The sequence below is a fragment of the Camelina sativa genome, chromosome 8, assembly GCF_000633955.1.
Source record: "Camelina sativa cultivar DH55 chromosome 8, Cs, whole genome shotgun sequence".
NCBI lineage: Eukaryota > Viridiplantae > Streptophyta > Magnoliopsida > Brassicales > Brassicaceae > Camelina > Camelina sativa.
Window position 1 is genome coordinate 22931066 of NC_025692.1, and position 25618 is coordinate 22956683.

General features: G+C 38.5%; 4 protein-coding genes and 2 pseudogenes across 14 annotated transcripts; 4 read left to right on the top strand and 2 right to left on the bottom strand.

Moving 5' to 3' along the window:
* On the top strand, window positions 330–2420 carry LOC104708011 (protein REVEILLE 5-like). 7 transcript variants are annotated; one of them, XR_002033036.1, is made up of 9 exons: window positions 330–689; window positions 761–818; window positions 912–1191; window positions 1282–1410; window positions 1518–1627; window positions 1748–1811; window positions 1899–1946; window positions 2023–2130; window positions 2235–2420. XR_002033036.1 is itself a non-coding variant. In XM_010424488.2 (7 exons), the coding sequence occupies exons 1-7, from the start codon at window positions 451–453 to the stop codon at window positions 1938–1940; spliced, it is 918 nt and encodes a 305-aa protein (XP_010422790.1). In that variant the 5' UTR covers window positions 331–450; the 3' UTR covers window positions 1941–2204. The 7 variants fall into 7 exon arrangements, 1 of the variants encoding a protein (XP_010422790.1); XR_002033033.1 differs by having other exon boundaries at window positions 1748–1807; XR_002033034.1 differs by having other exon boundaries at window positions 1748–1807; window positions 2023–2091.
* On the bottom strand, window positions 4376–11155 carry LOC104708012. 4 transcript variants are annotated; one of them, XM_019228883.1, is made up of 12 exons: window positions 10386–11155; window positions 10185–10292; window positions 9851–10053; window positions 9313–9509; window positions 9049–9157; window positions 8631–8917; window positions 7718–7891; window positions 7475–7618; window positions 7010–7091; window positions 6158–6942; window positions 4902–5427; window positions 4376–4748 (listed from the first exon to the last, which is right to left on the bottom strand). In XM_019228883.1, the coding sequence occupies exons 1-12, from the start codon at window positions 10451–10453 to the stop codon at window positions 4582–4584; spliced, it is 2850 nt and encodes a 949-aa protein (XP_019084428.1). In that variant the 5' UTR covers window positions 10454–11155; the 3' UTR covers window positions 4376–4581. The 4 variants fall into 4 exon arrangements, with proteins under 4 accessions (XP_019084428.1, XP_010422795.1, XP_010422798.1 ...); XM_010424493.2 differs by having other exon boundaries at window positions 4902–6146; window positions 6877–6942; window positions 7475–7891; XM_010424496.2 differs by having other exon boundaries at window positions 4902–5781; window positions 6476–6942; window positions 7475–7891.
* Window positions 11349–13421, bottom strand: LOC104708015 (50S ribosomal protein L5, chloroplastic-like). 2 transcript variants are annotated; one of them, XM_010424499.2, is made up of 5 exons: window positions 13282–13404; window positions 12696–12908; window positions 12074–12274; window positions 11822–11964; window positions 11349–11692 (listed from the first exon to the last, which is right to left on the bottom strand). In XM_010424499.2, the coding sequence occupies exons 1-5, from the start codon at window positions 13312–13314 to the stop codon at window positions 11488–11490; spliced, it is 795 nt and encodes a 264-aa protein (XP_010422801.1). In that variant the 5' UTR covers window positions 13315–13404; the 3' UTR covers window positions 11349–11487. The 2 variants fall into 2 exon arrangements, with proteins under 2 accessions (XP_010422801.1, XP_010422800.1); XM_010424498.1 differs by lacking the exon at window positions 12696–12908 and having other exon boundaries at window positions 13069–13421.
* LOC104708016 (CAAX prenyl protease 1 homolog) lies at window positions 13677–17084 on the top strand. Its single transcript, XM_010424500.2, has 14 exons — window positions 13677–13808; window positions 14508–14655; window positions 14740–14824; window positions 14904–14999; window positions 15097–15162; window positions 15250–15348; window positions 15483–15596; window positions 15703–15813; window positions 15900–15962; window positions 16049–16141; window positions 16238–16351; window positions 16452–16523; window positions 16615–16680; window positions 16768–17084. Exons 1-14 carry the CDS (start codon window positions 13778–13780, stop codon window positions 16882–16884), a joined length of 1275 nt encoding a protein of 424 aa, XP_010422802.1. The 5' UTR covers window positions 13677–13777; the 3' UTR covers window positions 16885–17084.
* LOC104708017 lies at window positions 17650–24837 on the top strand (annotated as a pseudogene).
* Window positions 18382–24839, top strand: LOC109126062 (annotated as a pseudogene).

Below are 25618 nucleotides of genomic sequence, written 5' to 3' on the forward strand. Positions count from 1 at the left end.
AAAAAAAAAAAATAAAAAAAATCTTCAGCTTTCTTCTAATTTAAAATTGACTAAAACAAACGTACACGTTGCTTGCATAGTTGTGACGATGCTAGAAAGCGTGAGTTTCTTCTACACACGGGGCACCTTATTTTTTTAGCCGTTAGATTGTTTTAAAGTTGATAACACATTTTTTAAACGGCGTCAGTGGCAGTGGCAGTGGGATGATGATGTTATAATCAAATCATACAAGAGCAACAAGATCCTAACACGTGTAAGGGAAAAACCATAAAAATATACATTGAACATGACGTTTCTACCCCTCTGTTGTTCTTCTCCACACAAGTCAGAAGTCAAATATTTTTGTGGTGAAACGCAAAAAAAAAAAAAAAAGCTGTACCAAATTTTTTTTTTTTAATCACAAAGCGAATCTGAAACGCAAAGTGAATCGCGATTTCGAAGGCTCTCTATATGGTGTCTGTAAACCCAAGACCTAAGGGTTTTCCATATTTCGATCCCGTCGATATGAGTTTACCGAGCTCCTCCGATGGATTTGGTTCGACTCCGGTCACGGGACGAACTAATAATAATAATACGGTGTCGTTTTCAGAAGATCAGACGACGAAGATTCGGAAGCCGTACACAATCAAGAAGTCCAGAGAGAATTGGACAGAGCAAGAACACGATAAATTCGTAGAAGCTCTTCATTTGTACGTTTCCAAAGGAAATTTTTGATTTTTTTTTTCGATTTGATTATATAATTTTCGTTTTGATTATACAGATTTGATCGAGATTGGAAGAAAATAGAAGCATTTGTTGGATCAAAAACAGTGGTACAGGTATAATAAATTTTAAAGAAAGAATCTTTCTTTACTTATGTGTTAAGTCTGTGTTGATGTTCTTGAGTAATGTGGGGTTATTATTGGGGGCAGATACGAAGCCATGCTCAGAAATATTTTCTAAAAGTACAGAAGAGTGGTGCTAATGAACACCTTCCACCTCCTCGTCCCAAGAGGAAAGCTACTCATCCTTATCCTCAAAAGGCTCCTAAAAATGTTGCTGCTTTTACGTCTCAAGCCATTGGACCTGCTTACTTGTACACCTCTGATTCACAGTCGTTACTGGGAAACCAGCCTGTTTGTGCTTCTACCTCTTCTTCTTCCTGGAATCATGAACCAACAACAACCAATCTGCCTATACCGGTCATTCAAGGTATTAAAATCTATTGAGTGTGTTTTGTTTTTTCTTTCGAATTGATGAACTGGTGTTGACAATGTGGTGTAATGGAATTTGTGGTTGTAGAGGAACCAGGAGTCTCGGCCACAGCTCTTCCTAAGAATATTTGCACTAAGGAAGAAGATACAACACGGAGGAGGGTACAAGTATTGACAAAGCCTTGTGAAGAAGAAAGTTGTGAAAAGCCACATCGAGGTAGAATTTGTTGTCGTCGTGTTTACATTATGTGTGTGTGTTTTTACTACTATCTTTGAGATTTACGCTGACATTTGCTGAGCTGTTTTGTGGCGGATTCAATGCAGTGATGCCGGATTTTGCTGAAGTTTACAGCTTCATTGGAAGTGTCTTCGATCCCAACACCTCTGGCCACCTCCAGAGATTAAAGCAGATGGATCCAATAAATATGGAAACGGTACGAGACACGTTTAGTCGGACTCAATGCCTACTCACAGCCTTTTGTTCAAATCTTTATTCCTGATTATATACATATAATAGAGAAAGCTTATATCTATGTTTCTTTTTGGTACATCAGGTTCTTTTACTAATGAGAAACCTGTCTGTAAATCTGACAAGTCCCGAGTTCGCAGAGCAAGTAAGTAAGTAGTATATTCATTGCCACTCTTAATAATACTTTCTCAGTGGGTACTCAAGTAATTTCGTATTTATTGATTTTGGTGCTCTAGAGGAGGTTGATATCATCATACAGCGTTAAAGCTTTGAAATAGAGAAAGGTAAAAACAGCAAATGTACCTTATGTGAGAGCAAGAGATATTCATCCAAGGCTGTTTGTGCATTCCTTGGATCCAGGGCCTCGAGTTCTCACTACCCGAGCAAGGATTCCTAGATGGCTACTGAGTTGTGGTTTTTTATGTCCCTGTAAGTCGCGGTGGAGCACATTTGTTTGTCCTGTCTTATGTAAGTATGTGTGTATAGATAATAGAGGGTTTTGCAGAGTTATATTAATAAAGCTAAAAGTGAGTTTGGATCAATCTTAAGTCTGTGTGATATTGGTTTGGCAGTCAGCACTCAGCAGTCAGCAGAAGAAGTGCAGATTCAGGGAGTGACAAAACAAGTTGAAGAGAAGGCAAAGACGATGATTTACATAAAATAAAATTAAACATGAATGTGTATATTGTATCATTTCATTTGCCTTCCGTTATACTATTTTTCTTACTCGTCAGTCCAATATAGTATACGTGCAAGTTTATCTAGATCGCTTCATTTATGAAATCTGGTAACGAAGAAATCGCAGTTATAATTTGTGTCAAAAGGAAGTTATACAGAAAGTACACCAAATTTTTAACTGTCTAATTTTTGGAAGAGAATCAAATTGGAAGAAAAAATTTCGGTTAGAGTTTTTGTCAAGATAGAGAAAATTATTTAAACGAGATATTATTAGTCGGACAATAAAAAAGGTTTCGTGTATTTTTTTCCCCCCAAAAAGTAAATTAATTTCGAAAAAATTCTCTTTTCTTTAGTGATAGTATCAATTGATTTCAAAAATAAAAAATATACTAATCAAGTAAATTTTCTGCAACTCGCAGAATGCAATCTCAATCTCAAGTAAATATTTTGTTTGTAATTGATATGATTAAACAATCCTTGAAATAATATCCGATTAAGTTTATATTCGTTTAATATATTTTTAATAGTTGTATAATATGTATGAAAGAAAATCTAGAACTAGGGCTTGCGAGGGGGACTTTGGACCCAAGAAAACAAAAAAAGAAATGTATCTAGGCCAGATCTTGAAGAAGCTTCCACAGAGGAGGCCAGTTTTTGAGCGGTTGTTCTCTTCGTTGTCAAGCCAAACCCCGTATATGTATCTTAAGGACGAGGTTGTGTCACATATTCATACAGATCCCGATTCGGATGGTAGAGTCAGAGTGGTCGATACAAGATTATTCGACCCGAGGAAAGAGGAGACGATTACGTTCCCAGACCAGATACAATCCAGTGAACTCTCGGAATCATATCCCATAGGATCCTCCCGTGGATGGCTAGCTCTTATATCCGGACCAGACGACAAACGCTCCATACTTCTCTCACCAAGGTCAGACAACAGTAAACACTGTATCCCCTACACACGCCTTCCGTCCATGTCTGATCCTAATCATCCCCCTCAGAGTATCGTGAATGCTTCTCTCTCTTCGTCCTCCCCTGAGGAAGATGATGATCGTATCTTGGCTGTGAAGTTTCTTGGACCTCGTTTCAGTTTCTGCAGGCCTTCCCATGAGAAGTACGCCACATGGAACCATGTCCATCTACGTCAGAACCACTACAACACCTCTAGCATTGTCTACTCCGATAGACACAAAAAGTTTTATATGACGACTCAGGGAAGTCAGTATTTGGCAGCTTGGGATCTACACACATATTCTCACACCAGCTCCTCTTGGGTCAATTCTTGGTTGACTCCACTTCGTCGTACTAAAAACCCCGTTTTCACTCGGTCAGTCGCTGAAATGATGCTGTCATGCTGTCAAGATTGTGAATTCTTCCATGTTACCGGGTTTGTATTTTGATTTATTTGTTTACCTTATTCCTCAGTTTTTCTTCTTTCTTTTATTTCACTGAGTTAGGTTCTCCCCTATTGATGCAGCTACTTCCAGACCTCCCACGCAGAAGAGCAAGCTCTGACATACCACCGTCTCGCCCACCATGCAAAACGATTCACGGTGTTTAAGCAATCCAATTTTGAGATGAGCTACACAGAAGATATTGGGGATCTCTGCATTTTTGTTGGAAAGAATGAAGCTTTCTGTCTTTCTTCCGCTGTGTATCTGGGCCTTGGGCCTAACTCCATCTATTTTGTCGCCCTTGGGTCCATCCCCAATGCCGGTATCTACGACATTGCCGCGGGTACTATCCATCAGTTTTCTTTGACTCCTCCAGCCCTCTCACTTCTGGCTTGCTCCTCTTGTCTAGTTTTTTTAATTCATATTTTACCTACTAGTTTATGAAATCAGAGATTTAAGTTACTTCCGCTCTCGTCATAAATATTATAATTTAATTTCTTTTTTTCTTTTTTTGTTAACTGTTATAACAAAAAATTCGACCCCTTGTGACTTCAACTACGGTTCGGTTTCAAAGAAACAAAAGACCTAAAATAGAATATTCCAATAATAAGGAATTGGACGTTCATCAAATTCTACCACTGTTAGTTAAAAAGCATATTCATATCACAAGCAGCAAGAGAAACGAGAGTTCATAGAGACAAGAGTATAAATTTTTTCCTTTTTCTTTTTTTTTTTTTCCCAAAAAAAAAAATCACAAATGGTAACTTTACTAGCACATCACAAAGCAACTCACTGTTAGGTAGACAAACCTCTTAGGGTGTTAAGAGGACTGTGGCCGGAGCAGAGTTTACCTGTAGCCAAACCCAAGGTCGACTTCATGTCCCATAGAGCCTTGACGATTAGGACCACCGGCTTGACCAACTGTTGGTATCTGCTTGGATGGGTCTATCCTCTGCTGAATCCCCAACAGTGCCTGCAGTGAAGCTGGATGCTCTCCTCTGTTCACTTGAGTACCTGAAAAGCCAAAAAACGTGAGTAGACTCAGTCAACTAGTCCCTGAATTGTTTGATATTAATAAAGGGTCCCTAGATCAGTAGACTCAAGTACGCACATCTTTTTATCCAAGGCCAAAAATGAGTGAGAGTTGTATGTTCCCTTATATTATACCTGGTGGTGGCATTCCGTAATTGGGCTGGCGATGGGGAAAGGGAAAGCCTTGTGACGGATTTAACTCGGGAATGAGCCCGGACATTTGATTGTTTACATGAGGAGAGTGATGGTGTTGTGGACCACCACCCGGGAATCCTTGCATTAGATGTTGGTGTTGCAGGTTGTCTTGCATATGCATCTTCTGCATCATATGTGGAGGAAGGCGATCAAACTCGGGGTGTCCACTGGTTGTTGTATGATGAAAAGGTGGACGATGAATCATGTTTGGTGGAAACCGGTGATTTGGTGGAGGTTCATGATGTTGAGCGATGATGCTTCCTGGTCCCATGAAATCGAGCTGAGGTTTTACATGAGCATGTCGTGAATCGAACGGATGGAATACTGGGCCTGAACCATTCAAGTGAGAAGAGGGATCGGTCGCATATTGTTGGGGATGTTGGTGAAGAAAAGGACCATCTTGACCTCCCATTGTTGGTCTTTCGTTCCTTGGACCAGAGTTTAAGGCAGCTAACTTGTCCGAGATGTTGAAAGCTACTTCAGGCTCTTGATTCTGAGATCCTGGAAAAGACATGTATTTTTGTGGGTTTGCATGACCGCCAACCGCAAGTAAGTTCCCATCTTCTGGAAGGGCTAGAATCCCTCCGGGGAGACCGTCAGGTCTGATTTGGTTTCTTTGGCTCAGTTCACCAACAGACCGTTCTGATCGAAGCGGGACACCTGGAGCATCAGAAACCATACCTCTTCCAGAGACTGGTTCTCCAATTGACTGCAGTTCGTTCATGAAGGCACTCCCAAAAAGATTCTCAAGAGTCAAAGACTTCCCTTGATCTGCTTCTCCAGCTGTAGTTGATTTCACAGATGAAGGTGGTGGTCTCCTCTCTGTAACTGAAAGTAGCTGCATCTCTTGACTATTTGGGTCTGCACCTCTCTGTAGTAAAGAAAGAAGGTGCTGCGAAGCGTGGTCATCAACAGATGTTTTCCGCTGTTTGGTCTTTTTTACTGAAGAAACACTCAAGTCTTGGGCAACTGGTGGCGGAGGTGGATGATAGCTGTCACTGACTTCTGACAAAATAGACTGCTCAAGGTCTTCACAAGTGAGAACAGGTGGAACAGCTGTTACTGGTTTACTTGCGGAAGTGTTGCTTAACTGATCCGAGCTTTTAGTGGAATGGCCTTGAAAAGGAAAATCGGTTGATAGTTCTCCCTTTGCTTTTGTATCAAAGGTTTGCAACTTATCTGCACCTTGANGAGATGTTGAAAGCTACTTCAGGCTCTTGATTCTGAGATCCTGGAAAAGACATGTATTTTTGTGGGTTTGCATGACCGCCAACCGCAAGTAAGTTCCCATCTTCTGGAAGGGCTAGAATCCCTCCGGGGAGACCGTCAGGTCTGATTTGGTTTCTTTGGCTCAGTTCACCAACAGACCGTTCTGATCGAAGCGGGACACCTGGAGCATCAGAAACCATACCTCTTCCAGAGACTGGTTCTCCAATTGACTGCAGTTCGTTCATGAAGGCACTCCCAAAAAGATTCTCAAGAGTCAAAGACTTCCCTTGATCTGCTTCTCCAGCTGTAGTTGATTTCACAGATGAAGGTGGTGGTCTCCTCTCTGTAACTGAAAGTAGCTGCATCTCTTGACTATTTGGGTCTGCACCTCTCTGTAGTAAAGAAAGAAGGTGCTGCGAAGCGTGGTCATCAACAGATGTTTTCCGCTGTTTGGTCTTTTTTACTGAAGAAACACTCAAGTCTTGGGCAACTGGTGGCGGAGGTGGATGATAGCTGTCACTGACTTCTGACAAAATAGACTGCTCAAGGTCTTCACAAGTGAGAACAGGTGGAACAGCTGTTACTGGTTTACTTGCGGAAGTGTTGCTTAACTGATCCGAGCTTTTAGTGGAATGGCCTTGAAAAGGAAAATCGGTTGATAGTTCTCCCTTTGCTTTTGTATCAAAGGTTTGCAACTTATCTGCACCTTGAAGTAGTGACAGTAAGCCTCTTGGTGGCCCACTGGATGGAATATCTTCGGCTGGTTTGTTATCTGCACCAAAAAAAGAACATTAGAATGGAAAAACATTACAATTGTAGCATAACAGTGAGTGGATTACCTTCTTCAAGAAATAGATGTGCGAACTTGGAGGATTTAGCGATCTGAGGACTCCGTGTTTCTTCTACTTTTTCGACTTTTTTCTACAAAGATGTGTGGACAAACGTCAGGTCAAATGAGATTCATCAAATTCCACAGTGCATATATGATGCATGTATCCTCAGGGCAATACATTTGATTTTGTTTATATAACACATGGACCACCATTTGCTTTACTAAGAGAAAAGACAAACTATGTTATCCATCATTTTTCCCAATCAATATATAATAGGGAAAAAGCCTCATTTATGACTGGTCAGTGGAAACTACATCAGAAAGAAGGACACATCATTTGGACCAAAAATGAAGTGCATATTGATAAGCGGATTCATGAGGATAGCATATATGGAAGAGCTATCATGTGAGTAGAATTTTTAAGTTCCAAGGATACATGAGCTATGAGCCTATGACATTAGAAAAAACTCACCTCAGTAATATTAGAGGAGTCACCAGTATTCAAATTTATAGCGGTGTTGAATATCTTATCCAGAATTGATGGCCCCTCTGAAATCTCCAAGCTTTTCTTCTTGTCCAACGTCATTGTAGTTTGCTCACTTTTTTTAGGATACCCCTGAGTTTCAGCAGGAGTTGAGATGAAGGAAAGCTTTTCAAAACTTTTATCCTTATGAACTGTATCTGTAGATATTCCTAGAAATGAGGAGATACTAACAGCCCGTTCACTTGCATCAGTGGAGGAGACACGACCATCTTCACCTTCTATCAGCACCTCACTTGAGCCTATCTTGATTCCAGACAGTTTTTCCCCATTATTAACAGATGTTCCATTCACCACATTAATGCCTTTGGAATTTAAAGGACTACGCTCATGTTGAGAAGTTTCAATCTGCAAATGGTGTGATAACGAGTAATTAACAGGTGCAAACAAAGATAGTGGAATACTTAGTAAATCAAAGTACAAATCAGAGCATACATTCGAACAAAATATTTATGAAGAAACCATACACTAAAACAAAAAGAGCCACCACATTCAAACTTCAACCCTCACTAATTACAGTAACTGAATGATGTCCAATTAAAGTGATCGATAAAGAGACCACAGCCTTAGATCACATACACCCAAGGAAGGCGTTATTGAAGGAATAAATGATATCAAAGATGAAAGGTTTCAGCTCGTCAGCTCGTATCATGAACAATTTTTAGTGAGATTTTTTCTATATTCTATTCCTCAAAAAAATATACTCTATTCCTCCATTCCCTTACTCTACACGACTTACACTCTAAACCATAGAATCCAAAAAGTATGTTTCAAGCTTTTCACTTGGCAGAAGAACTAGGAATGAACTTTTCCTTTGACTTTACTGTCATGAATTGCAGAGAATCATTCTATCAGGACTTGTAAAGTTCTGGTAACAAATTCCCCTCTCCAACTATTTCTATAAGAAAGCCACTTCTAAACTTTGTACCTTAAATTTGATATTATCATAAAGTACCCTCTACTATGATTCTTCTTCATGGATTTCGCTACCCTAAGGACTTTAACAATAAATATGCAAACAAAAACGTACCTTCCTAAAACACAGATAATAGGTATAGATGAGGGTCTCAGAAAGATAGTGACTTACTTGAGTTTTTTCCCCTTGTTTTCTTTCCAAAATTGTGCTTGCAAAACCAGGAGGCACAAGCGGTCTGGGTGCACTACTTTGGGAAGGAAAAGAGGTGTTGTTAGAACCAGGAATCGTCGGAGTATTATTGACTTCATCGCCTCTACTTGGAGTTGGACGCCCTTTTTCATCTTTGGACTCCCCAAGAAGTTCAGTAAAATCAAAGTCGTTTTTACGTAAGTCTGGGTTTGATTTTTGCCTCTCCTGGAATGCTTTCTGATGTTCCTTCCTCAACAACTCAAAAGAAGCTGACGGAGAGTTGAGAATGTCAAATTAAAGATTGACACAAAATCAAAATCGCGTGGATAAACTGAATGATGCTCACAAACTGGCAGAGAGCTAAGTTTAGAACAGATCAAAGTCAATAAATCCCTTGTACCTCTTCTCTTTTTTTCTTCTTCTGCTCTATCTTCACTTGTAGAATCAGAAGAACCAAATGTTTCATCATTGAGTGAGTCTCTAGTGTCACGTCTGGTGAAAGGTGGCGCCTACAAATGTACATGAGATATTTAGGAATATGTGCCGTTAACTCATTCAAATTTACTCAAATACACCTCACCAGTAACTTAATGGAGCAGCATGCAACATTTAATGGTATCAGAGACTATTCAAGATCACTACAGCAGATATTTGGGTACTTAACCTTGTATGGGCGAGGAGGATAGTAAGGTTCATTGGTTCTACTCAGCTGATGTGAGTCATTAGATTGAGGTCTGGGGCCTGATGTTCCTGCACCAAATCCAGAAGGCTTAGGGAAAGAACCTTTCCCCAGAAGTCCATCATGCTCAGGTGCTTGCCAAGGCCTCCGAGATGGCATACCAGAACGCCTCCCAAGCTCTCCTAACAATATATACAATTCAAAATCAACTATTATACACCCAAATTCCAAATTAAAAAAAATCGCTATGGCCTTCTTTTCATGTTCACTAGAAAAGCAGACTTCAGGCCATTCGCTCTAGTAAAAAAAAGTGGGAATCTAAATTTACACATATTGAACAGCCAGCTGGATAAAATTTACATCATAATATTGAACACTTTATGCAGAAAGAAATAAATCATAGGGGTATTTTATAGATCAAAGATAACAACAAGGTACTATTCAGAGTACTAATCCACCTTATTACTGTAGTAACGTCATCATACAGCATGTAAAGAATGGGATACGAGTAGGCTCAGGCTACCTGAGTCCCGGTCTGACTGTGAATCGCTATCTTTATCATTCCATCCACCTGAGCGCCCTTCCCATCTTCCATGAATGCCTCGAGAGTTACTACCTAATTCACCCCTGGTGGGAGGCGATGAACTATAGTCATTCCGCCTGAAACCATGGGACGAAAAATCGCCAGAAATTCTTACTCGCTCGGGTGAAGGATCTTCGAAGTCACTGCTCAAAGAAAGAGTGTACAGATGAGGACATGTCACTCCAAACCAGATAGTTAAGTAGATAAGACGACTACATAATCAAACACATTTATATAGTTTGTAAAAAATAAAAACTATCGAACAGAGTCTCACAGCAACAGTGCTTCATCAAATTCACCGGGCAGATTAGGCAGCTTCTTGCAAACATCTTTCTCGCTCACGGATAAAAGAAACTTTCTCGTGTATGAAATTCTTGGTTTCCTGATTCAATGCGAAAAGACAATTAAAAACTGCGCTGAAACTTACAATGAGAAGCAAAACAAAGACATGATTTACAAAAAAAGAGAAACATACTTTCTGGATTCATCACTGGTTTCGATAAGTTGATCCATGGGAAATTGTTGTTCATTCGCTATACTCATTATAGATTATAGAATGCAGGGCGATATACAATATTTTAGCTGATGGAGGTCAAGAAAAAACACAAGTTTCTGTTCTCAAACGCCTTAATCAAGTAACTCTACAGTAGTAGTTGTTGTCTCTAGTAAATATCCCCCAAAACGCAAATCTTCTTACAATTTTCTCGGCTCTCTCTCTCTCTCTCTCTCTAATAACCACCAATAATACTCAGCATGATCAAAACTTAAAAACGAAACCCACGCTTCACCAGCAGCAACTTCATCAGGTCGTCGTCGTCACGATCTAGCTATATGTACAGTACGGCAATCTAAGATATTTTCGCCCAGAACTCAAGAGAAATAAATCACAGCTAAAACCACCCAAAAAAAAAAAAAAAAAAAAAAACTAGCTCATCCTAAAGTGAGAAAGCTAATCTCTCGTATCGGATTGTGAAGAAGCCCACCCCAAATTCTCACCCCAACAAATCAAAAGTTCCGAATCGAAAGCTAGGGTTTTTAGCGCTATTGGGGAATTACAAGGATTCCTGAATCCATCTGAAAAGATAATATAGAAATAAAACGAAAACACAAAAATAAAAAAATAAAAATTAGGGTTCCGATCTGCAAAAAGATGCTTTAGCTCTTTGCTGTGTTTTTTTTCGATCGATTGATGAAAAACAAAAGAGAGAGAAAAAAGATCGAACGAAGTCTTACAAACAAGGAAGAGAGAGACAGAGAGATTTCTCTCAATGAGGAAGGTGCAAATTTTCACATTTCCACGCGCCACTTTCTCACGCGCTAAATGTATTTTGCATAATAATTCCAAATGTTTCAAGAATTACATACATAACCTTGATTTTTATCTTTCACTTTTGCTAATGCTGAAAGAAGGAAGAATCACATCCTCCTCCTCCTGGTGTTGTTATCAAATTAACTCAATACTTTTCTTATCATCATCTTAAGCATGCAACAAAAACATTACAAAAGGAAGGTGTTTTCTGAAACATGAAATGGTTTACAGAAGACAGACAAATACACATACAATAAGGCAGCTATGTTCATCTCTTTCCCTTTCCTTTTCCTTTAGCATCGAAATGATGAGACTTTAGTTTCTTCTTCCTCACTATCGCACCTGTGCTGCCACCACCTCCTTCCCTGAATGGCATTCCCATCAGAGCCAATAGTTTCTGTCCTTCTTGATCGCTTTTAGCCGTCGTGCTGATGCATACATCCATTCCTCTCGTTTTTCCAATGGCATCGAATCTGAAAGTGTAAATAACCAACCAACATTAGAATTTAGACTGTTCTGAGTTGTAACCACGCGTGATCTTGATGGACCATTGGCTAAGAAGTTTCATGGCGTTTGAGGGTAGATACAAAAGAATAACTGACCTGATTTCAGGGAATACACCTTGGTCTTTCACACCAATACTGTAGTTTCCGTTCCCATCAAAGCTACTGGGACTCACACCTTGGAAATCTCGAGTTCTCGGAAGTGCTAAATTGATAAGACGATCCAAGAAGGAGTACATTACCTGTCACAAGAGCCCAAAATCACAAATGTCTAAATGTGTAAAAGAAGTCAAATATGAAAGTTTTGATAAGTCAAGATTCAAAGAATGAGCGCAAGAGAAGGGAACTCACATCTCCTCTGAGAGTGACAGCAATACCAAGCGGTTGATCTTCCCTGATCTTGAAAGTTGCAATGGAAGCTTTAGCTCGTGTCTTGATAGGTTTCTGTCCTGTAATAAGCGCAATATCTTTCATTGCAGCCTCCAAACCCTTGTCGTTCTGAGCCGCATCTCCAATACCACAATTCACAACAATCTTCTGTACCTTTGGAACCTGGTAGATAAGATGTCCCAAGCAGAGACACATCAAAGACCAAAACACGACACACCGCATTCACATATTGGAAAATGGTACACACCCAAACAGCCCAATATGATCAGACTTCAAATTGAAAAATAGAACAAGACACAAATATCTCAATAAGTACCTTTTATCAACACAACAAGCTTTAAATCTAGACTGCTTCACTACATTAATCAATCCAAAAACCCACAAATATTTACCAGGAAAATCAAAATTATGTGTTAACTCATCTGAACCCATCACATATTTTCAGACACGACATTCACAGAACCCATTCTAACATTCCCTCAAAAAGCCCAAATTCAACGAGAATTAGACTTAAACAATATCATGAATCACAAACAGAACAAAAACTAGGTTTGAGAGCTTAGATGGAAGAATTTGAGGTTACCTGGTGAATGTTAATGTACTTGAACTCTTCTTTGAGCGCAGGGATAATCCTCTCAAGGTAAGCGGTTTTGAGCCGCTGAGTTTTCTCGGCCTCAGATTTCTCGACCAGCACAGTTTCGGACGCCGAGACTTTCACCACGTTTCTGAGCGGCGGAGAGACCATCCGTGCGGAGGATGGAGCCGCTAACTGAGGAAAACGGCCGTGAAAAGAAGANCAAGCTTTAAATCTAGACTGCTTCACTCATCTGAACCCATCAGATATTTTCAGACACGACATTCACAGAATCCATTCTAACATTCCCTCAAAAAGCCCAAATTCAACAGAACAAAAACTAGGTTTGAGAGCTTAGAGGGAAGTATTTGATTGAGGTTACCTGGTGGATATTAACGTACTTGAACTCTTCTTTGAGCGCAGGGATAATCCTCTCAAGGTACGCGGTTTTGAGCCGCTGAGTTTTCTCGGCCTCAGATTTCTCGACCAGCACAGTTTCGGACGCCGAGACTTTCACCACGTTTCTGAGCGGCGGAGAGAGCATCCGTGCGGAGGATGGAGCCGCTAACTGAGGAAAACGGCCGTGAAACGAAGAAGCAGAAGACTGCAGAAGCGAAGGAGAAGCCATGGTCGAAGCTCCAAGTGGATAAAGTTAAGCAGAGGAGAGAACCAAGACTGAGCTCTCTCGGCGTTCGTTCGGTTACTGTGATAACCAGTGGCACTTTCTGTAATTTGTTCCATGGTTTGAGGATAAGGATTTTTCTTGTTGAGCCCCTCGAAAACAGTATATTTCCATTAAAGCGCCCAAAGTTTTATAACTTTGAAGTGGACCAAGGGTGTTCTGATGATAATTAATATTATATGGGGTCACAGAGATATTAAGTAAAATATAGGGGTTGTTTTAAAATGGGCCTAAAGCCCAGCCCATATGCTATAAAGCCCGTACCCGTAACTTTTGTCGTTTTACATATCACACACCACAGCGACCCGGGGGGAGGAGGGTCAAAACCCAAGCTTTTTGGTTCCTCTCTTCTTTCTTCGATTTACTTCTCTTTCTTCGTTCGCGTCTCAGGCTACTCGTTTTGTCAGCCATGGCGATTCCTTACATGGAAACCGTCGTGGGTAAGTTTCAAAACCTTCTCTGAGACATTCTTCTCTCCGGTTTTCTCTCGTCGCATTGCGTTTGCGCTTTTCGTTTTGGGTTTTGCTTTCTTTTGTTGTGTGTGTTGCGGATTCCATGACTGGTTTTATACACCATCGTCTCTGCTTCTCGTTTCTAAATTAGGTTCTTTTCAGATATTTTGTATCTTGATCTGAGGTTTTTTTGTTAATCGAACTGTTTCTTGTCTTACTTGTGCGTTTGATCTGAGGTTTCGTGACCTTGTTTGTGTCCTCGTATTATTAGAGTATACGGAGCTTTATTTATGCTTCTCTCTCGATTCAACAATTTTTTAGGGTTTAGTGAAGAAAAGTCGGAGTCTTTTTCTCCCATTTCAGTTTTGAAATTGAGAATCTTGAAATGTTTCTGTGTTGAAGTCATACTACAGCTAGAGTTTTTGGGCAAATCTTCTTGCCTTTTTTTTGGTAATATGTTCCTGAAAACAACTAGGGTTTTCTAGAGTTGTTTTGAAATAGGTTAAGTGTCGTTTTGATACAACTAGAGTTGTATCAAAACTCTGTCAATACTTTAATGTTTCCATCAGTACCTGAGATCCATATTTCAGGAGCCTTATGGTGTACGCACATACATAGTAGAAGGTGTATTTGAAATAAAAATGATGTTTTGGCAAATCATATTCCTCTTCTGTTTTTTACTTGCAGGTTTTATGATAGTGATGTACATTTTTGAGACATATTTGGATCTGAGGCAACTCACTGCTCTCAAGCTGCCAACTCTCCCGAAAACCTTGGTTGGAGTGATTAGCCAAGAAAAGTTTGAGAAATCACGAGCATACAGTCTTGACAAAAGGTTTCGTCTTATTTATATATCATGTTAGCTTTTTTATAATTCCCAAGGCTATTATTATCACTGAGGATGTTTCATTTTTTACAGCTATTTCCACTTTGTTCATGAGTTTGTGACTATACTTATGGACTCTGCAATTTTGTTCTTTGGGATCTTGCCTTGGTTTTGGAAGGTACATATCCTGGTTTCAGTTTATACTATGTAGTATCTCCTTTTGAATATAAAGTTGTTAATATTCATCTTTACCTTAGATATCTGGAGCTGTTCTGCCGAGGCTGGGCCTCGATCCAGAGAATGAAATACTGCATACTCTCTCCTTCTTGGCTGGTGTCATGACATGGTCACAGGTTTTTCAAACTAACCTCTTCGTATAGTCTTATACGTTTATGATCAAAATATCTTATTTTCTTAAAGATAATAATATTTTTTCTTATTCTGATGCAGATCACTGATTTGCCATTTTCTTTGTACTCAACTTTCGTGATTGAGTCTCGGCATGGGTTCAACAAAGTAAGTCGTATTTCGATCACTACCTTGTGACTTATCGTTTCTTTATTAGAGATGTGGATTAACTTTGCCTCTAAATTCTGTTTACAGCAAACAATATGGATGTTCATTAGGGACATGATCAAAGGAACACTTCTCTCTGTCATACTAGGCCCACCCATTGTTGCAGCTATAAATTTTATAGTACAGGTTTGGTGATTGTGGTTTCATTTTATTTCGGCTTTTTCACATAGATGACTACTCTTATGAGTGTGAGCTTCAAAATTTCGTGTTAAAAAAATTATAAAAGATTTTCTGAGCATGGAATTTTAATCTTATTCCAGAAAGGAGGTCCTTATCTTGCCATCTACCTGTGGGCATTCATGTTTATTCTGTCTCTAGTGATGATGACTATATACCCAGTCTTGATAGCACCACTTTTCAACAAATTCACTCCTGTGAGTACTTCTGTCATGGCCACTTTAATTTACAAATCAATGTTTTTTGTACTATGTTATTATCAGACAAGACAACTTCTTAATCATCCGTTATATTTGGGTATAGCTTCCAGATGGAGACCTCCGGGAGAAAATTGAGAAACTTGCTTCTTCTCTAATGTTTCCTCTGAAGAAGCTGTTTGTTGTTGATGGATCGACAAGGTCAAGCCATAGCAATGTAAGGAACTTAAAGGCTTGAGATCTCTTCATGACTACTTTTCTAGATTACCATTAGAAGTTCATGTTTCTTGTTACATCGTACAGGCTTACATGTATGGTTTCTTCAAGAACAAAAGGATTGTTCTCTATGATACATTGATTCAGCAGGTACTGTCACTTTCGATGCTTCAAGCAAGCTATACTCACATACCGGTTTTGGTTCTGAAACATAATACAATTCTTATTTTGTGCAGTGCAAGAATGAGGATGAAATTGTGGCTGTTATTGCACACGAGCTAGGACATTGGAAACTGAATCACACTACATACTCGTTCATTGCAGTACAAGTGAGCCTCAACCGACAGTTCAAAAACTTATCTAGTCATATCTATATTCCACTCAAGAAATCATGTCTTATGACCCTCTCAATGTTTTTATTGCAGATCCTTGCCTTCTTGCAATTTGGAGGATACACTCTTGTCAGAAACTCCACTGATCTCTTCAGGAGTTTTGGATTTGATACACAGCCAGTCCTCATTGGTTTGATCATATTTCAGGTCTGTTGTTTTGCTTTTGGACATTGAAGTTATGAATCAACAAGGAATCAACAAAAAAATAACTCTAAACCTATCTTATTTCTCCTGTCTGATTTTGCAGCACACCGTTATACCACTACAACATCTAGTAAGCTTTGGCCTCAACCTCGTTAGTCGAGCGTTTGAGTTTCAGGTAAGATCTTACAATCCCTTAAGAACCAATCATATTTTCTTTCTTTCATTGCCTGCCTCATCACTAATGTGAGTTAATGTTCCTTATGCAGGCTGATGCTTTTGCTGTAAAGCTTGGCTATGCAAAAGATCTTCGTCCTGCTCTAGTGAAACTACAGGTGAGAGAAGACAACAACAGAAAAGACGAGACTGTTTCCTTAGTTTTGTGTTCATACGTTAATGGTTTTTCTGTTTGGAATTTTCAGGAAGAGAACTTGTCAGCAATGAACACTGATCCGTTGTACTCAGCTTATCACTACTCACATCCTCCTCTTGTTGAAAGGCTTAGAGCCATCGATGGAGAAGACAAGAAGACAGATTAAGTCCGTATATTCTCGTCTCTTGTAAGGATCAATGACTTTTAGGTGAAAGATTAAACTAAAAGTGAAAAACCTTATAGGCACAGGCCTCTTTTGTTACTTTTACAATGGGTTTTTTTGCTTAGATACGACTACTGATTTTGTGTGTTTCAAAAGTGGAATCACTCACTGTTTGATATGATCATCAGTCATTTTTCGCCTAATATAGTTAGAAGTGGTTATTATACTGCTTTGAAAATGATAAGGTTGAAGTAACATAGCTTATTATGATTGGTGTTACTATCACAGTCCCAATCCCACATGTTGGAAAATCGTGTAAAAGTTGCTAGATTGAACATCGTAATCAGCACTGCAGCACAGAATTATTGAACAAAATCTGCATAATGGAAATGGAACATTGGAATCAGTACCAATACCGAACTTGACCAAGGCATTCACTTAAAAATTAAAATGCCATAACTAACGACGACTCGTTACAACTTTTTGATTGTAAAAACTCAAAAGAAGGTAAGAAGCATTTGACACAAATGTATACTAGTATTATTTGTTTTTTTTTTTTTTTTTTTTTTTTTTTTTTTTTTTTTTNTTTTTTTTGTGGAAATTATACATATCTTGCTATGATGGTGCAATAATGCATTTCTCTTTTCTCCCCAACATTATCTTTTTATCTTTTTCTATTCTCATCATTATATTAACTTTAAAAGCAACCTTCTTAAACAAGTATTAATCATGGTAAAACCACTTTATAAAGAAACAAGTAGACAAAAAGAAACCTTCTGCTAGAGGAATGCTCTCTCTTAGCTGGTGAAAAAGTTTGTTTTTCTAGTGCCGTCAATTACACCGCCGTCCCAATTCCAGTGAGTTAGGAACGTTTCCTTACGAGATAAACTTCTACTACCCGGAGATATCAACATTTTCTGTTCGGATTTAGACAAAAACAAAATCGAATTCTACATATTACTCTGTTCTTCAGTTTTCTTTTGGTACTTATGGAGAAGCACTTGGAACAATATCTTCAAGAGATGACAATTGAAGAAGAAGAGGATAAACCTCTGGTTTTATCTAATCTTCCTCAATTTTACTCGTCTGAAAGAAACATGAGAAGCTTAATAGGTTGCTTTCTAAACCCTGATAATCAACGTATGTCTAATTGGATCTTGGAGATCCCAAGGATTTGGAGATTGTATGATAGGGTCAGAGGGGTTGCCTTATCAAGAGATCGTTTTCAGTTCATTTTCAAATATGAAGAAGATATAAACGAGATCTTAAAGACAAGGGTATGGACTCAAGATGATTGGGGAGTTGTCATGGAACGTTGGGTTGAAGACCCCCTGGTAATTATCTAAAGTTTCTTCCGATGTGGATTAGGCTTAGTAATCTACCAGTGAATCACTATACCAAGGATACTATTGGAGAAATTACTGGTTGTGTAGGTCAAGTAATTGAGTTGCCTTTTGACAAGGACGAGGCACAAAGCAAGGCCTATGTTCGTGTTTGAATTTTACTTGATATTTCTAAGGGTCTGAAAAATTTCAAAGAACTGCAACTTCCTAATGGTTCGTTAGTCAAGATTGGAATAGACTATGAGAGAATTCGCAAGCGCTGCTTTCAGTGTCAAAGATTGACTCATGATAAGAGCAGATGTCCATTTGTTCAGCTAGATCTTGAATCTCACCCTATGGCTATTACAACAGATTCTACAAGGCCTTTGAATAAAGGCAAGGAGTTGGAGCTTCCTGGAAAAGATACTGTAACTGAAGAAGCTCCCCCATCGAAACTTTTAGCTGATGCAATCAACGCAGATTCGATGTCACGGAAAAAGTTGAGTTCTCAGACTCCACTTTCGAGCCTGTCTCAAGGTAACTCCTTTTACTGCTCTCCTTTTGTCTTCTGTTCGAGTAGTTTAGAGGCTTCCTCCTCTACTAGTCTGCAACAGGTGTTACCTTCGTCTAAACATCCTAGGCCTTGGTTAAAAAACACCAAAGATAGAAAAGGAAAAAATTTGAAAACTCAAGATTCTATACTAGTCAACAAAGAGGAAAACATTGGTGCTTCTATTATTAAGGATTTAGGGAAAGGATTGGCCAAAAGTCTCCAGAGAGACAAAAATTCGGTGGTTCCAGGTGAACTGCCGCAAGATCAATAGATATCTTGAGTTGGAATTGTCGAGGACTGAGGAATCCTTGGACAATTCTGCATCTCAAGGAAATGAGAAAGACTCATTTTCCTAATATCCTTTTCCTCATGGAGACGAAGAACTCAAGTGTTTTTTTGAAAAAGGTTCAAGGGTGGCTAGGCTATAGTAAACTTAAAACTGTTGAACCAATAGGGACTAGTGCTGGTCTTGCCATTTACTGGAAAGAGAGTATAAGTATAGAGTTTCTGTTTGTGGATAAAAACATTATCGATATGAAAGTTTCTTGTGGCTCCAAAGCTTGGTTTATTACGTGTGTATATGGAAACCCGGTTACTAGACTCAGACCTGTCGTGTGGAATAAAATCACTGATTTTAGTTTGCTTAGATCAGAAGCTTGGTGTATGATTGGAGATTTTAACGCCATACTATCTAATGAGGATAAAATGGGAGGACCTTTAAGGGATCTCAGCTCTTTTCTTCCTTTTAGAGAGTTTTTGGCAAACTGCGATATGGCTGAACTTAGTAGTTCTGGTAATGGTTTCACTTGGGGTGGAGTTAGGAACAAACAATGGATCCAATGTAAGCTTGATCGTTGTTTCGGAAACCTGGCTTGGTTTTCTCTGTTTCCAAGTAGTCATCAATGGTTTCTTGAGAAGTTAGGATCCGATCATAAACCTGTTTTGGTTAAATTTACTTGGGACAAGGAATTATTCAAAAGACAATTCTGGTTTGACAAAAGATAGGCAGAGGATCCTTCCTTCATGGAAGTTATTCAGAGTGCTTGGAAAGGAAGGAGCTCTGGAGGCAACAACCTTTCTGTTATGAAAAGATTTGAAAACTGCAGAACAACCATTGGTAGTTGGAAGAAAAGAGTGTGGTCTAACTCAGAAATTAGAATCAAAAGATTACGCAAAGAAATGGCGACCTTGGATGCATCTTTAAATCCATGTTTCCCAAGGTTAAATGTGATTAAAAGAGAACTGGCAATTGCGTTATAGAAACACTAAATTCTTTCAGGCCTCAGTGAAAGCTGCTAGAATGACAAACTCCTTACATTTCCTACAAGATGCTAATGGTGTAGAACATTTCTCAGAAAAAGCAAAAGGTGAGGTTGTAGTTTCATATTTCAATCTTCCTCGCCTATTAAGATTCATGAACTTCTTCTTAACTTTCAACCGAGAGTATCAAACAATATGAATCAAGATCTCTCGAGACATATTACAGTTGCAGAGATAAAACAGGCGGCCTTTTCGATAAGTAGTGAAAGTGATCCAGGTCCCGACGGTCTCACGGATTTCTTCTTCAAAAAATGATGGCCAGTGATAGAAGATCAGGTTAATAGTGAGGTTCTCCAGTTTTTTGATACTGGTTGTATTCCTGGGGATTGGAACAATACGCATTTGTGTCTCATCCCTAAGATAAAAGCTCCAAAAAAAATGACAGACCTTCGATCGATCAGCTTGTGTTCAGTGATCTATAAGATTGTTTCAAAGATCCTTGTGCATAGACTGAAAAAGCATTTACCAACCATAGTCTCTCCAACTCAAGCTGCGTTTGTGTCAGAAAGATTGATATCCGACAATATCCTCATAGCTCATGAAATTGCTCACAGTCTACAGACTCATCCAACTATCTCTCAAGAGTTTATGATGGTAAAAACTGATATGTCTAAAGCATATGACAGAATGGAATGGATGTTTTTGAAAGACATGCTTCAAGCTCTCGGTTTTCAGGATCGGTGGATTCTATGGATTATGGGATGTGTCTCATCTGTTAGTTACTCAGTGATAGTGAATGGAAAACCAGTAAGATTAATCAAACCTGAATGAGGAATTAGACAGGGAGATCCTCTTTCCCCTTTCCTTTATGTGTTATGCATTGAAGCTTTGATACATCTTTTCAATCAAGCTGCAAAGGGAGGTCGTATCACTGGTATTCAATTTCACCACTCTGGTCCAGAAATTAATTATTTTTTGTTTGCTGATGATAGTCTATTTATCTGCAAAGCAAATAGATTACAGTGTGCAGAGATGATGAACTGCTTTTAAAAGTATGAATGGATGTCTGGTAAAAAAATTAATAAGGAAAAGTTAGCTATTAGTTTTGGGACTAAATCAAACAATCTTGATGGAAATTGGATAAAAGAGAAACTGGGGATTAGTTTAGAGGGTGGAACCGGAAAATATCTAGGCCTTCTTGAATGTATGAGTGGCTCGAAACAACAATTGTTCGAGTTCATAAAGGATCGACTTCAATCTAAGTTAACTGGTTGGTATGCCAAGAATCTATCACAAGGAGGTAAAGAAGTTCTTCTAAAATCTATTGCTATGGCTCTTCCAGTCTATGCAATGTCCTGTTATAAGCTTCCTAAGGGCATAATTAAGAAACTGATTTCTATAGTGATGGACTATTGGTGGAGTAACTCTCAAGATAAGAAGAAAATTCATTGGCTAAGATATGAGAAGATGATTTTTCCTAAATCAACTGGTGGTTTTGGTTTCAAGGATTTGAAAATTTTCAATCAAGCTATGCTAGCTAAACAAGCTTGGAGGCTCCTATATGATACAGACTGTCTTTTCTCAAGATTTGTCAAAAGTAGGTATTATGCGACTGGTGAATTTTTAAATGCAACAAAAGGTAGAAATCCTTCTTATGGTTGGAGAAGTATTCTCTTTGGTCGAGATTTACTTACCACAGGGCTGAAACGCGTTATTGGTAATGGTAAAAACACGTTGGTCTGGGTTGACAATTGGTTGTTTGATAATAGACCAACTAGACCTATTGGCTTACACTTTTTAATGAACATTAAGCTTAGAGTTGCTGATCTTTTCAACCGAAACACTGGGGTTTGGAACAATTATCTCTTACGTTCACTGTTTCATCACTCAGAGGTTAATTGAATTAAAGCTATAAAGCCTAGAATAGGTTTTGAAGATTCTTTTTGCTGGGGTGAGAAAAGAAATGGCGTCTACTCAGTCAAATCTGGGTATGATATGATGTTTAGAAAGCAGAAGAAAGCTACTCTGTTTGATGCAGAAACTCAACCCTCTTTGAATCCAATCTTTAAAGCCTGCTGGAAGGTGGAAACTGCTCCAAAAATTCAAATCTTCCTTTGGAAAGCTCTTCATGGTTCCCTTGCTATGACTGAAAGACTGCAAACAAGAGTAATAAGAAATTTTGATGGTTGTATGTTCTGTAATGCAGAGGTGGAATCAATTAATCACATCTTATTCCTCTATCCCTTTGCAAGACAAGTCTGGGCGTTATCAATCATTCCATCTCCGTTTTTGGGCTTTGGTAATTCGATCTTTGAAAACATGTACCATCTTTTTAGCTTAAAGCAAATGGGGAATGTTATTGATGAGCTTAAGTCAGACTTTACTTGGATTCTTTGGCACTTATGGAAAACTAGGAACACCCTTCTCTTTGAAGGTTTTGACCTATCTTCGGATGTAGTTGTGCAAAAAGTTTTAGATGTCACTAGAGAATGGTCTGCAGTGCATAGTCAAGATATTTCTCATAAGCAAACCTTGTTACCGTTGCAAGAGAAATGGTATCTGCCTGCTCAGGGGGAAGTAAAATGTAACATTGGTTTTTCTTGGTCCAAAAGATTGTGTTTATCGGGTGCTTCGTGGGTGATAAGATATCATAATGGTAAAGTTATACTTCATAGCCGAAGATCATATTCATATGTCGTTTCGACTTTTGATGCCAAACTCAAGAGTTGGGAATGGGCATTAGAAAGTATGGCAAATTTGCATTTGGAGAATGTGACTTTTTTGTGCATCTACTATGGAGATTATCAAAGCTATGCACAATCCTAGTCAATGGCCAGCACTAATACCTTATATCTCTCCACTCATTATGGTTGCTAAGAATAAACCAAACTGGTTTCTGTTTTTTGAACCGACAGACTGCAACAATGGAGCCTTATTAGTTGCACAAAGTGTTACTTCAGACCTTCGGATATCTTCTTATGTGGCTCGGGGAGCTCCTACTTGGCTAACTGGTCTTTTTGACCATGAGCAGAGCTTGTTACAAGACTGCAACTTGATGTCCAGCAATATAAGTAAACGGTATCCCTTTCTCGTCATCTTCTATATATATAACCTTTTAAGGTTTTATCTAGTGTGAATGTTTTGACCTTTCATAAAAAACAAAAACAAAAAATCCTCATTCCTAAGCGGTGATTATTTTGATAATCATCTTTTACCTTGGTTTACCCTCCTTTTTGTATGCTTTGACTTTTTGAGCCGTATCTCTTCATCTCTAAGTTTACTGTTAAATAATCTTTTCCAACCTCTTCCTTCTTATATATTAACTTCTTAGTTTTCCGTATACTTCTATTAAGCTTTTTATTTCCTTTTCCTTCCTTTTATTATGTCTGACAAGCTGTGGAACTCCCTGCAATATATGGATCTGGGACGAGATGATCCAGAACTATTTATCCCTCATGTCACTTATGCTAGAGTATTAGATAGAAACTGTGTTAGCTTGATTGGGAGACCTCTTAACATTAGAGAGCAAGACCTTAGACGTGTGATCTTCTCCCTACCCCACCTTTGGGGTATAGCTTCGCGGGTTCATGGACGTGTTTAAGATGATAGCTATGTTCAGTTTTTATTTCGGTCAGAGGTGGATATTTTTGTAGTTCTAAGAAGGGGACCTTGGGTGGTTGACAACTGATTTGTTGCTTTGCAAAGGTGGGAAGACTTTCCTGAGCTTGATTTTCTCACTAGTATGATCTCTGGGTCCAAATACGAGGTATGCCTCTGCCTTATATTTCAGAAGAAACAATTAAGTTTGTTGCCAGAACTCTTGGAGAGTTTGTTGAGCTAGATTTCAATGAAGTGACTACTTCGCAGATCTCCTTCATAAAAGTCAAGATAGCAATAGGAATCACAGATCGTCTGCGTTTTTTTAGAAGAGTCCGCTTTGAATCAGGAGAAGGACCCTTGCAAGGTTTTGAGTATGAAAAACTTAAGCGGATTTGTACTAACTGTTCTCGCATTAACCATGATTCCTCCCACTGCCCATATCTTGTTCCACCGGTTTATCAAGAGAACTTCCTCAATGTTCCAGTAGCCCCTGTTTTTGAAGAAGGTGAGGGTTCCAACATTTACAGCTGCTGCTCGTGGCCCAAAGGAGGAGTTCTTAGCTGCTTATCCGTTTGGAACTCGTCTTTCTTCAAGCTCAGACTTTCGTGGAGTCTCCTCAATGGCGAGAGAAGATACCAAAGAGAAAGAAAATACTAAAATTGAAAGGGGAGAGTGTTCTAAGCGTAGGAAAGGAAAACAAGTTCAGGTAGAGAATGAGAGAAACACTCGCCAACGTCGAAAGGATCCTGGAATAAGGTTTTATCCGACTGAAAATGAATCTCCATGATAACTGATCAACAAACGAATCTCAGAGAAGGATCAATTTCTTTGTCTCTGAGATTTCACCTTTTGGTTTAAACTTTTAGTTTGAATTAGGTAATAAACTCACTTTTCAGATCAAGAAAGTAGATATTTTTGGTACACATTGTGGTGTTATGGTCTGCTGAACAGATGACAAAGGAAGGTCGTTGAAGAAATTTTTGAAAACCTTTAACTGCAATCTTTTTGATAATGATGAGGTGATAAGTACAATACTTTCACATCTAAAGCTTATGTTAAATCTTTTAATACCAAAACCAATGATCTTCATTGCAATTTTGGTCTTGTTTTGCATGATATGGCTTTGCGCTTATCTCCCCAGCATCCAAGCTTTGTAATCTAATGTTGCTTTGTTTTTAGTTATGTTGTAAAAACGTTGACTTACTAACATGTTTTTCATCACTGATGGTTGATGTTGTAATGTAATATATAAAATTATACTTTGGAAAAAAGAAAAAAAACAAGTACTAATCTTAACCTGTTAAAAAAACAGAAAAACATTAAATCGCAAAGAAAAAAACTACTCCAATCGAACCATTAATTTTAGAATTTAGCCTTATAGTTGTATCTCTTTGTCTTGATACGGACACGGATTTCCAAAAACTACACTGAAAATAAATTTGGAAACTTACGCTCGTGGGTCCTTTGACGCATACAATTTTAAATTGACTAAAGTTTTATACCCCTTGAATTGATGATCCCCTTAATTTACTATAGTCATTATTGTAAATGATTTACTACTGTTAATTTAATGAAAGGAATAAAGAAAAAAATATTCTCCATTTGTCTTTTGTCAAATGGAATGCCGATCTGGCAACTCTACAACATCTCATCCTCCTTATCTAGACGTCGTCTAGTGTGATTAAAGAAAAAAAGTGTAGAAAAAGAACACAATTCCAAAGCAATAAAAATAAAAATTAAGTGAAAGGGTCCAAATTCCTAATCATATTTTTTTTTTACGAACAAAATGTAGTTATTAATGCACTCTAGTGACTACTGACTAGTCTCTTCGGTATAACAAAAATCTTTTGATTCCTTTTTCTCAAAAAAAACTAATTCTAAATAGCAGTACTGAAAACCAAACGTATCTTCCTTCAAAATAATTTTAATGTGTGTTTACACATACAATAATGTTTCTTGTGATCAAACGAACATAACAGAGAGAGTTTACATTATTTTAATT

Coding starts and splice junctions, on each gene's coding strand:
- LOC104708011 (XM_010424488.2), top strand. CDS start 451: ATGGTGTCTGTAAACCCAAGACCTAAGGGTTTTCCATATTTCGATCCC. Junction 819..911: donor GATCAAAAACAGTGGTACAG/GTATAATAAATT, acceptor TATTGGGGGCAG/ATACGAAGCCATGCTCAGAA. Junction 1,628..1,747: donor ATCCAATAAATATGGAAACG/GTACGAGACACG, acceptor TTGGTACATCAG/GTTCTTTTACTAATGAGAAA.
- LOC104708012 (XM_010424496.2), bottom strand. CDS start 10,453: ATGAGTATAGCGAATGAACAACAATTTCCCATGGATCAACTTATCGAA. Junction 7,892..8,630: donor AACAAGGGGAAAAAACTCAA/GTAAGTCACTAT, acceptor CACCATTTGCAG/ATTGAAACTTCTCAACATGA. Junction 7,092..7,474: donor ACTCCTCTAATATTACTGAG/GTGAGTTTTTTC, acceptor ACATCTTTGTAG/AAAAAAGTCGAAAAAGTAGA.
- LOC104708015 (XM_010424498.1), bottom strand. CDS start 13,314: ATGGCTTCTCCTTCGCTTCTGCAGTCTTCTGCTTCTTCGTTTCACGGC. Junction 12,275..13,068: donor AGTACGTTAATATCCACCAG/GTAACCTCAATC, acceptor CTTATCTACCAG/GTTCCAAAGGTACAGAAGAT. Junction 11,965..12,073: donor CTGTCACTCTCAGAGGAGAT/GTGAGTTCCCTT, acceptor CTCTTGTGACAG/GTAATGTACTCCTTCTTGGA.
- LOC104708016 (XM_010424500.2), top strand. CDS start 13,778: ATGGCGATTCCTTACATGGAAACCGTCGTGG. Junction 16,142..16,237: donor ACTCGTTCATTGCAGTACAA/GTGAGCCTCAAC, acceptor TTTTTATTGCAG/ATCCTTGCCTTCTTGCAATT. Junction 16,352..16,451: donor TTGGTTTGATCATATTTCAG/GTCTGTTGTTTT, acceptor CTGATTTTGCAG/CACACCGTTATACCACTACA.